Source organism: Oncorhynchus gorbuscha, linkage group LG03, assembly GCF_021184085.1.
Source record: "Oncorhynchus gorbuscha isolate QuinsamMale2020 ecotype Even-year linkage group LG03, OgorEven_v1.0, whole genome shotgun sequence".
Classification (NCBI taxonomy): domain Eukaryota; kingdom Metazoa; phylum Chordata; class Actinopteri; order Salmoniformes; family Salmonidae; genus Oncorhynchus; species Oncorhynchus gorbuscha.
The window spans coordinates 108421565-108434977 of record NC_060175.1 but is presented as its reverse complement, the minus strand read 5'-3'; the positions used below and the strand labels follow the sequence as shown (position 1 = coordinate 108434977).

Sequence of the window (13413 nt, the reverse complement as noted above, 5' to 3'; positions counted from 1 at the left end):
ACATTGATCTCCCCCTCAGTACCTCCCAGTAACATCAGCATTGTGATAGGAACCAATACATTGATCTCCCCCTCAGTACCTCCCAGTAACATCAGCATTGTGATAGGAACTAATATATTGATCTTTGTGATATTGATCTCCCCCTCAGTACCTCCCAGTAACATCAGCATTGTGATATTGATCTCCCCCTCAGTACCTCCCAGTAACATCAGCATTGTGATATTGATCTCCCCCTCAGTACCTCCCAGTAACATCAGCATTGTGATATTGATCTCCCCCCTCAGTACCTCCCAGTAACATCAGCATTGTGATAGAAACTAATATATTGATCTCCCCCCTCAGTACCTCCCAGTAACATCAGCATTGTGATAGAAACTAATATATTGATCTCCCCCTCAGTACCTCCCAGTAACATCAGCATTGTGATATTGATCTCCCCCTCAGTACCTCCCAGTAACATCAGCATTGTGATATTGATCTCCCCCTCAGTACCTCCCAGTAACATCAGCATTGTGATAGAAACTAATACATTGATCTCCCCCTCAGTACCTCCCAGTAACATCAGCATTGTGATAGAAACTAATACATTGATCTCCCCCTCAGTACCTCCCACTAACATCAGCATTGTGATAGAAACTAATACATTGATCTCCCCCTCAGTACCTCCCAGTAACATCAGCATTGTGATAGAAACTAATACATTGATCTCCCCCTCAGTACCTCCCACTAACATCAGCATTGTGATAGAAACTAATACATTGATCTCCCCCCTCAGTACCTCCCACTAACATCAGCATTGTGATAGAAACTAATACATTGATCTCCCCCTCAGTACCTCCCAGTAACATCAGCATTGTGATAGAAACTAATACATTGATCTCCCCCTCAGTACCTCCCACTAACATCAGCATTGTGATAGAAACTAATACATTGATCTCCCCCTCAGTACCTCCCAGTAACATCAGCATTGTGATAGAAACTAATACATTGATCTCCCCCTCAGTACCTCCCAGTAACATCAGCATTGTGATAGAAACTAATACATTGATCTCCCCCCCTCAGTACCTCCCACTAACATCAGCATTGTGATAGAAACTAATACATTGATCTCCCCCTCAGTACCTCCCAGTAACATCAGCATTGTGATAGAAACTAATACATTGATCTCCCCCTCAGTACCTCCCAGTAACATCAGCATTGTGATAGAAACTAATATATTGATCTCCCCCTCAGTACCTCCCAGTAACATCAGCATTGTGATAGAAACTAATACATTGATCTCCCCCTCAGTACCTCCCAGTAACATCAGCATTGTGATAGAAACTAATACATTGATCTCCCCCTCAGTACCTCCCAGTAACATCAGCATTGTGATATTGATCTCCCCCTCAGTACCTCCCAGTAACATCAGCATTGTGATATTGATCTCCCCCTCAGTACCTCCCAGTAACATCAGCATTGTGATATTGATCTCCCCCTCAGTACCTCCCAGTAACATCAGCATTGTGATAGAAACTAATATATTGATCTCCCCCTCAGTACCTCCCAGTAACATCAGTATTGTGATATTGATCTCCCCCTCAGTACCTCCCAGTAACATCAGCATTGTGATATTGATCTCCCCCTCAGTACCTCCCAGTAACATCAGCATTGTGATAGAAACTAATATATTGATCTCCCCCTCAGTACCTCCCAGTAACATCAGCATTGTGATAGGAACCAATACATTGATCTCCCCCTCAGTACCTCCCAGTAACATCAGCATTGTGATAGGAACTAATATATTGATCTTTGTGATATTGATCTCCCCCTCAGTACCTCCCAGTAACATCAGCATTGTGATATTGATCTCCCCCTCAGTACCTCCCAGTAACATCAGCATTGTGATATTGATCTCCCCCTCAGTACCTCCCAGTAACATCAGCATTGTGATATTGATCTCCCCCTCAGTACCTCCCAGTAACATCAGCATTGTGATAGAAACTAATATATTGATCTCCCCCTCAGTACCTCCCAGTAACATCAGCATTGTGATAGAAACTAATATATTGATCTCCCCTCAGTACCTCCCAGTAACATCAGCATTGTGATATTGATCTCCCCCTCAGTACCTCCCAGTAACATCAGCATTGTGATAGAAACTAATACATTGATCTCCCCCTCAGTACCTCCCAGTAACATCAGCATTGTGATAGAAACTAATATATTGATCTCCCCCTCAGTACCTCCCAGTAACATCAGTATTGTGATAGAAACTAATACATTGATCTCCCCCTCAGTACCTCCCAGTAACATCAGTATTGTGATAGAAACTAATACATTGATCTCCCCCTCAGTACCTCCCAGTAACATCAGCATTGTGATAGAAACTAATATATTGATCTCCCCCTCAGTACCTCCCAGTAACATCAGTATTGTGATAGAAACTAATACATTGATCTCCCCCTCAGTACCTCCCAGTAACATCAGCATTGTGATAGAAACTAATACATTGATCTCCCCCTCAGTACCTCCCAGTAACATCAGCATTGTGATAGGAACCAATACATTGACCCCCCACTAACATCAGTATTGTGATAGAAACTAATACATTGATCTCCCCCTCAGTACCTCCCAGTAACATCAGCATTGTGATAGAAACTAATACATTGATCTCCCCCTCAGTACCTCCCAGTAACATCAGCATTGTGATAGGAACCAATACATTGACCCCCCCACTAACATCAGTATTGTGATAGAAACTAATATATTGATCTCCCCCTCAGTACCTCCCAGTAACATCAGTATTGTGATAGAAACTAATACATTGATCTCCCCCTCAGTACCTCCCAGTAACATCAGTATTGTGATAGAAACTAATATATTGATCTCCCCCTCAGTACCTCCCAGTAACATCAGCATTGTGATAGAAACTAATACATTGATCTCCCCCTCAGTACCTCCCAGTAACATCAGCATTGTGATAGGAACCAATACATTGACCCCCCACTAACATCAGTATTGTGATAGAAACTAATATATTGATCTCCCCCTCAGTACCTCCCAGTAACATCAGTATTGTGATAGAAACTAATACATTGATCTCCCCCTCAGTACCTCCCAGTAACATCAGTATTGTGATAGAAACTAATATATTGATCTCCCCCTCAGTACCTCCCAGTAACATCAGCATTGTGATAGGAACTAATATATTGATCTCCCCCTCAGTACCTCCCAGTAACATCAGTATTGTGATAGGAACTAATATATTGATCTCCCCTCAGTACCTCCCAGTAACATCAGCATTGTGATAGGAACTAATATATTGATCTCCCCCTCAGTACCTCCCAGTAACATCAGCATTGTGATAGAAACTAATATATTGATCTCCCCCTCAGTACCTCCCAGTAACATCAGCATTGTGATAGGAACTAATATATTGATCTCCCCCTCAGTACCTCCCAGTAACATCAGTATTGTGATAGAAACTAATACATTGATCTCCCCCTCAGTACCTCCCAGTAACATCAGCATTGTGATAGGAACTAATATATTGATCTCCCCCTCAGTACCTCCCAGTAACATCAGCATTGTGATAGAAACTAATATATTGATCTCCCCCTCAGTACCTCCCAGTAACATCAGTATTGTGATAGGAACTAATATATTGATCTCCCCCTCAGTACCTCCCAGTAACATCAGCATTGTGATAGGAACTAATATATTGATCTCCCCCTCAGTACCTCCCAGTAACATCAGCATTGTGATAGAAACTAATATATTGATCTCCCCCCTCAGTACCTCCCAGTAACATCAGCATTGTGATAGGAACTAATATATTGATCTCCCCCCTCAGTACCTCCCAGTAACATCAGTATTGTGATAGGAACTAATATATTGATCTCCCCCTCAGTACCTCCCAGTAACATCAGTATTGTGATAGAAACTAATATATTGATCTCCCCCTCAGTACCTCCCAGTAACATCAGCATTGTGATAGGAACTAATATATTGATCTCCCCCTCAGTACCTCCCAGTAACATCAGCATTGTGATAGGAACTAATATATTGATCTCCCCCTCAGTACCTCCCAGTAACATCAGCATTGTGATAGAAACTAATATATTGATCTCCCCCTCAGTACCTCCCAGTAACATCAGTATTGTGATAGAAACTAATATATTGATCTCCCCCTCAGTACCTCCCAGTAACATCAGCATTGTGATAGGAACTAATATATTGATCTCCCCCTCAGTACCTCCCAGTAACATCAGCATTGTGATAGGAACTAATATATTGATCTCCCCTCAGTACCTCCCAGTAACATCAGCATTGTGATAGAAACTAATATATTGATCTCCCCCTCAGTACCTCCCAGTAACATCAGCATTGTGATAGGAACTAATATATTGATCTCCCCCTCAGTACCTCCCAGTAACATCAGCATTGTAATAGAAACTAATATATTGATCTCCCCCTCAGTACCTCCCAGTAACATCAGTATTGTGATAGAAACTAATACATTGATCTCCCCCTCAGTACCTCCCAGTAACATCAGCATTGTGATAGAAACTAATATATTGATCTCCCCCTCAGTACCTCCCAGTAACATCAGCATTGTGATAGGAACTAATATATTGATCTCCCCCTCAGTACCTCCCAGTAACATCAGCATTGTGATAGAAACTAATATATTGATCTCCCCCTCAGTACCTCCCAGTAACATCAGCATTGTGATAGGAACTAATATATTGATCTCCCCCTCAGTACCTCCCAGTAACATCAGCATTGTGATAGAAACTAATATATTGATCTCCCCCTCAGTACCTCCCAGTAACATCAGCATTGTGATAGGAACTAATATATTGATCTCCCCCTCAGTACCTCCCAGTAACATCAGCATTGTGATAGAAACTAATATATTGATCTCCCCCTCAGTACCTCCCAGTAACATCAGCATTGTGATAGGAACCAATACATTGACCCCCCACTAACATCAGTATTGTGATATAAACTAATACATTGATCTCCCCCTCAGTACCTCCCAGTAACATCAGCATTGTGATAGGAACCAATACATTGATCTCCCCCTCAGTACCTCCCAGTAACATCAGCATTGTGATAGGAACTAATATATTGATCTTTGTGATATTGATCTCCCCCTCAGTACCTCCCAGTAACATCAGCATTGTGATATTGATCTCCCCCTCAGTACCTCCCAGTAACATCAGCATTGTGATATTGATCTCCCCCTCAGTACCTCCCAGTAACATCAGCATTGTGATATTGATCTCCCCCTCAGTACCTCCCAGTAACATCAGCATTGTGATAGAAACTAATATATTGATCTCCCCCTCAGTACCTCCCAGTAACATCAGCATTGTGATAGAAACTAATATATTGATCTCCCCCTCAGTACCTCCCAGTAACATCAGCATTGTGATATTGATCTCCCCCTCAGTACCTCCCAGTAACATCAGCATTGTGATATTGATCTCCCCCTCAGTACCTCCCAGTAACATCAGCATTGTGATAGAAACTAATACATTGATCTCCCCCTCAGTACCTCCCAGTAACATCAGCATTGTGATAGAAACTAATACATTGATCTCCCCCTCAGTACCTCCCACTAACATCAGCATTGTGATAGAAACTAATACATTGATCTCCCCCTCAGTACCTCCCAGTAACATCAGCATTGTGATAGAAACTAATACATTGATCTCCCCCTCAGTACCTCCCACTAACATCAGCATTGTGATAGAAACTAATACATTGATCTCCCCCTCAGTACCTCCCAGTAACATCAGCATTGTGATAGAAACTAATACATTGATCTCCCCCTCAGTACCTCCCAGTAACATCAGCATTGTGATAGAAACTAATACATTGATCTCCCCTCAGTACCTCCCACTAACATCAGCATTGTGATAGAAACTAATACATTGATCTCCCCCTCAGTACCTCCCAGTAACATCAGCATTGTGATAGAAACTAATACATTGATCTCCCCCTCAGTACCTCCCAGTAACATCAGCATTGTGATAGAAACTAATATATTGATCTCCCCCTCAGTACCTCCCAGTAACATCAGCATTGTGATAGAAACTAATACATTGATCTCCCCCTCAGTACCTCCCAGTAACATCAGCATTGTGATAGAAACTAATACATTGATCTCCCCCTCAGTACCTCCCAGTAACATCAGCATTGTGATATTGATCTCCCCCTCAGTACCTCCCAGTAACATCAGCATTGTGATATTGATCTCCCCCTCAGTACCTCCCAGTAACATCAGCATTGTGATATTGATCTCCCCCTCAGTACCTCCCAGTAACATCAGCATTGTGATAGAAACTAATATATTGATCTCCCCCTCAGTACCTCCCAGTAACATCAGTATTGTGATATTGATCTCCCCCTCAGTACCTCCCAGTAACATCAGCATTGTGATATTGATCTCCCCCTCAGTACCTCCCAGTAACATCAGCATTGTGATAGAAACTAATATATTGATCTCCCCCTCAGTACCTCCCAGTAACATCAGCATTGTGATAGGAACCAATACATTGATCTCCCCCTCAGTACCTCCCAGTAACATCAGCATTGTGATAGGAACTAATATATTGATCTTTGTGATATTGATCTCCCCCTCAGTACCTCCCAGTAACATCAGCATTGTGATATTGATCTCCCCCTCAGTACCTCCCAGTAACATCAGCATTGTGATATTGATCTCCCCCTCAGTACCTCCCAGTAACATCAGCATTGTGATATTGATCTCCCCCTCAGTACCTCCCAGTAACATCAGCATTGTGATAGAAACTAATATATTGATCTCCCCCTCAGTACCTCCCAGTAACATCAGCATTGTGATAGAAACTAATATATTGATCTCCCCCTCAGTACCTCCCAGTAACATCAGCATTGTGATATTGATCTCCCCCTCAGTACCTCCCAGTAACATCAGCATTGTGATATTGATCTCCCCCTCAGTACCTCCCAGTAACATCAGCATTGTGATAGAAACTAATACATTGATCTCCCCCTCAGTACCTCCCAGTAACATCAGCATTGTGATAGAAACTAATATATTGATCTCCCCCTCAGTACCTCCCAGTAACATCAGCATTGTGATATTGATCTCCCCCTCAGTACCTCCCAGTAACATCAGCATTGTGATATTGATCTCCCCCTCAGTACCTCCCAGTAACATCAGCATTGTGATAGAAACTAATACATTGATCTCCCCCTCAGTACCTCCCAGTAACATCAGCATTGTGATAGAAACTAATACATTGATCTCCCCCTCAGTACCTCCCACTAACATCAGCATTGTGATAGAAACTAATACATTGATCTCCCCCCTCAGTACCTCCCAGTAACATCAGCATTGTGATAGAAACTAATACATTGATCTCCCCCCTCAGTACCTCCCACTAACATCAGCATTGTGATAGAAACTAATACATTGATCTCCCCCCTCAGTACCTCCCAGTAACATCAGCATTGTGATAGAAACTAATACATTGATCTCCCCCTCAGTACCTCCCAGTAACATCAGCATTGTGATAGAAACTAATACATTGATCTCCCCCTCAGTACCTCCCAGTAACATCAGTATTGTGATATTGATCTCCCCCTCAGTACCTCCCAGTAACATCAGCATTGTGATATTGATCTCCCCCTCAGTACCTCCCAGTAACATCAGCATTGTGATATTGATCTCCCCCCTCAGTACCTCCCAGTAACACCTGTAGCTCAGTTGGTAGAGCATGGCGCTTGTAACGCCAGGGAAGTGGGTTCAATCCCCGGGACCACCCATACGTAGAATGTATGCACACATGACTGTAAGTCGCTTTGGATAAAAGCGTCTGCTAAATGGCATATATATTACATATTACATATATTACATTGTGATAGAAACTAATATATTGATCTCCCCCCTCAGTACCTCCCAGTAACATCAGTATTGTGATATTGATCTCCCCCTCAGTACCTCCCAGTAACATCAGCATTGTGATAGAAACTAATATATTCATCTCCCCCCTCAGTACCTCCCAGTAACATCAGTATTGTGATAGAAACTAATACATTGATCTCCCCCTCAGTACCTCCCACTAACATCAGCATTGTGATAGAAACTAATATATTGATCTCCCCCTCAGTACCTCCCACTAACATCAGCATTGTGATAGAAACTAATATATTGATCTCCCCCTCAGTACCTCCCAGTAACATCAGTATTGTGATATTGATCTCCCCCTCAGTACCTCCCACTAACATCAGCATTGTGATAGAAACTAATATATTGATCTCCCCCTCAGTACCTCCCACTAACATCAGCATTGTGATAGAAACTAATATATTGATCTCCCCCTCAGTACCTCCCACTAACATCAGCATTGTGATAGAAACTAATATATTGATCTCCCCCTCAGTACCTCCCACTAACATCAGCATTGTGATAGAAACTAATATATTCATCTCCCCCTCAGTACCTCCCACTAACATCAGCATTGTGATAGAAACTAATATATTCATCTCCCCCTCAGTACCTCCCACTAACATCAGCATTGTGATATTGATCTCCCCCTCAGTACCTCCCAGTAACATCAGCATTGTGATAGAAACTAATACATTGATCTCCCCCTCAGTACCTCCCAGTAACATCAGCATTGTGATAGAAACTAATATATTGATCTCCCCCTCAGTACCTCCCAGTAACATCAGTATTGTGATATTGATCTCCCCCCTCAGTACCTCCCACTAACATCAGCATTGTGATAGAAACTAATATATTGATCTCCCCCTCAGTACCTCCCACTAACATCAGCATTGTGATAGAAACTAATATATTGATCTCCCCCTCAGTACCTCCCACTAACATCAGCATTGTGATAGAAACTAATATATTGATCTCCCCCTCAGTACCTCCCACTAACATCAGCATTGTGATAGAAACTAATATATTGATCTCCCCCTCAGTACCTCCCACTAACATCAGCATTGTGATAGAAACTAATATATTGATCTCCCCCTCAGTACCTCCCACTAACATCAGCATTGTGATAGAAACTAATATATTGATCTCCCCTCAGTACCTCCCAGTAACATCAGCATTGTGATATTGATCTCCCCCTCAGTACCTCCCAGTAACATCAGCATTGTGATAGAAACTAATACATTGATTTCCCCCTCAGTACCTCCCAGTAACATCAGCATTGTGATAGAAACTAATATATTGATCTCCCCTCAGTACCTCCCAGTAACATCAGTATTGTGATATTGATCTCCCCCCTCAGTACCTCCCAGTAACATCAGCATTGTGATAGAAACTAATACATTGATCTCCCCCCTCAGTACCTCCCAGTAACATCAGTATTGTGATATTGATCTCCCCCCTCAGTACCTCCCAGTAACATCAGCATTGTGATAGAAACTAATATATTGATCTCCCCCCTCAGTACCTCCCAGTAACATCAGCACAGCGGTAGGAGAACGGTCAGTCAACCTGAGCTGGGTCCCTGGAGACAGATATAGGAACCACAGCTTCCACATCAAATACCTCAGCAAGACTGGTGAGGCTACCTTCTATCTATGGTATATCTACACCAGACTGGTGAGGCTACCTTCTATCTATGGTATATCTACACCAGACTGGTGAGGCTACCTTCTATCTATGGTATATCTACACCAGACTGGTGAGGCTACCTTCTATCTATGGTATATCTACACCAGACTGGTGAGGCTACCTTCTATCTATGGTATATCTACACATTCTGGTGAGGGAGGGAGGCAGGGAGGGGAGTATATACAGATGGAGGGGAGGAGAGTATATACAGATGGAGGGGAGGAGAGTATATACAGATGGAGGGAGGAGAGCATATGTGGAGGCAGGGAGGGGAGTATATACAGATGGAGGGGAGGAGAGTATATACAGATGGAGGGGAGGAGACTATATACAGATGGAGGGGAGGAGAGTATATACAGATGGAGGGGAGGAGACTATATACAGATGGAGGGGAGGAGAGTATATACAGATGGAGGGAGGAGAGCATATGTGGAGGCAGGGAGGGGAGTATATACAGATGGAGGGGAGGAGAGTATATACAGATGGAGGGGAGGAGACTATATACAGATGGAGGGGAGGAGAGTATATACAGATGGAGGGGAGGAGAGCATATGTGGAGGCAGGGAGGGGAGTATATACAGATGGAGGGGAGGAGAGTATATACAGATGGAGGGGAGGAGACTATATACAGATGGAGGGGAGGAGACTATATACAGATGGAGGGGAGGAGAGTATATACAGATGGAGGGGAGGAGAGTATATACAGATGGAGGGGAGGAGAGCATATGTGGAGGCAGGGAGGGGAGTATTTACAGATGGAGGGAGGATAGTATATACAGATGGAGGGGAGGAGAGTATTTACAGATGGAGGGAGGAGAGTATATACAGATGGAGGGGACGATAGTATATACAGATGGAGGGGAGGAGAGTACATACAGATGGAGGGGAGGAGAGTATTTACAGATGGAGGGGAGGAGAGTATATACAGATGGAGGGGAGGAGAGTATTTACAGATGGAGGGGAGGAGAGTATTTACAGATGGAGGGGAGGAGAGTATATACAGATGGAGGGGAGGATAGTATATACAGATGGAGGGGAGGAGAGTATTTACAGATGGAGGGGAGGAGAGTATATGGAAGGAGGGGAGGAGAGTATATGTGGAGGCAGGGAGGGGGAGGGAGGAGAGTATATACAGATGGAGGGGAGGATAGTATATACAGATGGAGGGGAGGAGAGTATATGGAAGGAGGGGAGGAGAGTATATGTGGAGGCAGGGAGGGGAGGGAGGAGAGTATATACAGATGGAGGGGAGGATAGTATATACAGATGGAGGGGAGGATAGTATATACAGATGGAGGAGAGAAGAGTATATACAGATGGAGGGGAGGATAGTATATACAGATGGAGAGTATTTGCGGAGGCAGGGAGGGGAGTATATACAGATGGAGGGGAGGAGAGTATTTGCAGATGGAGGGAGGAGAGTATTTGCAGATGGAGGGAGGAGAGTATATACAGATGGAGAGGAGGAGAGTATTTGCGGAGGCAGGGAGGAGAGTATATACAGATGGAGGGGAGGAGAGTATTTACAGATGGAGGGGGAGGAGAGTATATACAGATGGAGGGGAGGATAGTATATACAGATGGAGGGGAGGAGAGTATCTACAGATGGAGGGGAGGAGAGTATATGGAAGGAGGGGAGGAGAGTATATGTGGAGGCAGGGAGGGGAGGGAGGAGAGTATATACAGATGGAGGGGAGGATAGTATATACAGATGGAGGGGAGGAGAGTATATGGAAGGAGGGGAGGAGAGTATATGTGGAGGCAGGGAGGGGAGGGAGGAGAGTATATACAGATGGAGGGGAGGATAGTATATACAGATGGAGGGGAGGATAGTATATACAGATGGAGGAGAGAAGAGTATATACAGATGGAGGGGAGGATAGTATATACAGATGGAGAGTATTTGCGGAGGCAGGGAGGGGAGTATATACAGATGGAGGGGAGGAGAGTATATACAGATGGAGGGGAGGAGAGTATATACAGATGGAGGGGAGGAGAGTATATACAGATGGAAGGGAGAATAGTATATACAGATGGAGGGGAGGAGAGTATATACAGATGGAGGGAGGAGAGTATATACAGATGGAGGGGAGGAGAGTATTTACAGATGGAAGGGAGGAGAGTATATACAGATGGAAGGGAGAATAGTATATACAGATGGAGGGGAGAATAGTATATACAGATGGAAGGGAGAATAGTATATACAGATGGAGGGGAGGAGAGTATATACAGATGGAGGGGAGGATAGTATATACAGATGGAGGGGAGGAGAGTATATACAGATGGAGGGGAGGAGAGTATATACAGATGGAGGGGAGGAGAGTATATACAGATGGAGGGGAGATAGTATATACAGATGGAGGGGAGGATAGTATATACAGATGGAGGTGTGGAGAGTATTTACAGATGGAGGGGAGGAGAGTATATACAGATTTAAGGGAGAATAGTATATACAGATGGAGGTGTGGAGAGTATTTACAGATGGAGGGGAGGAGAGTATATACAGATTTAAGGGAGAATAGTATATACAGATGGAGGTGTGGAGAGTATATACAGATGGAGAGGAGGATAGTATATACAGATGGGGGGGAGGAGAGTATATACAGATGGAGGGGAGGATAGTATATACAGATGGAGGGGAGGAGAGTATATACAGATGGAAGTGTGGAGAGTATATACAGATGGAGAGGAGGAGAGTATATACAGATGGAGGGGAGGAGAGTATATACAGATGGAGGAGAGGAGAGTATATACAGATGGAGGGGAGGAGAGTATTTACAGATGGAAGGGAGGAGAGTATATACAGATGGAGGGGAGGAGAGTATATACAGATGGAGGGGAGGAGAGTATATACAGATGGAGGGAGGAGAGTATATACAGATGGAGGGAGGAGAGTATATACAGATGGAGGGGAGGAGAGTATTTACAGATGGAAGGGAGGAGAGTATTTACAGATGGAAGGGAGGAGAGTATTTACAGATGGAGGGGAGGAGAGTATTTACAGATGGAGGGAGGAGAGTATTTACAGATGGAGGGGAGGAGAGTATTTACAGATGGAGGGGAGGAGAGTATTTACAGATGGAGGGGAGGAGAGTATTTACAGATGGAAGGGAGGAGAGTATTTACAGATAGAGGGGAGGAGAGTATATACAGATGGAGGTGAGGAGAGTATTTACAGATGGAGGGGAGGAGACTATATACAGATGGAAGTGTGGAGAGTATATACAGATGGAGAGGAGGAGAGTATATACAGATGGAGGGGAGGAGAGTATATACAGATGGAGGAGAGGAGAGTATATACAGATGGAGGGGAGGAGAGTATTTACAGATGGAAGGGAGGAGAGTATATACAGATGGAGGGAGGAGAGTATATACAGATGGAGGGGAGGAGAGTATATACAGATGGAGAAGAGGAGAGTATATACAGATGGAGGGAGGAGAGTAATTACAAATGGAGGGGAGGAGAGTATTTACAGATGGAAGGGAGAGTATTTACAGATGGAGGGGAGGAGAGTATTTACAGATGGAGGGGAGGAGAGTATTTACAGATGGGGGGAGGAGAGTATTTACAGATGGAGGGGAGGAGAGTATTTACAGATGGAAGGGAGGAGAGTATTTACAGATAGAGGGGAGGAGAGTATATACAGATGGAGGGGAGGAGAGTATATACAGATGGAGGGGACGATAGTATATACAGATGGAGGGGAGGAGAGTACATACAGATGGAGGGGAGGAGAGTATATGTGGAGGCAGGGAGGGGAGTATATACAGATGGAGGGGCGGAGACTATATACAGATGG

General features: G+C 43.8%; 1 protein-coding gene across 1 annotated transcript in view; it reads left to right on the top strand.

Annotated features, from left to right (window-relative positions):
* The window catches only part of LOC124018249 (neural cell adhesion molecule L1.1-like), a 153104-nt gene that overhangs the window by 119457 nt on the left and 20234 nt on the right, over positions 1-13413 (top strand). The window contains 1 exon segment of the mRNA XM_046333517.1: positions 9447-9560. Coding sequence (XP_046189473.1) covers positions 9447-9560 — 114 coding nt within the window.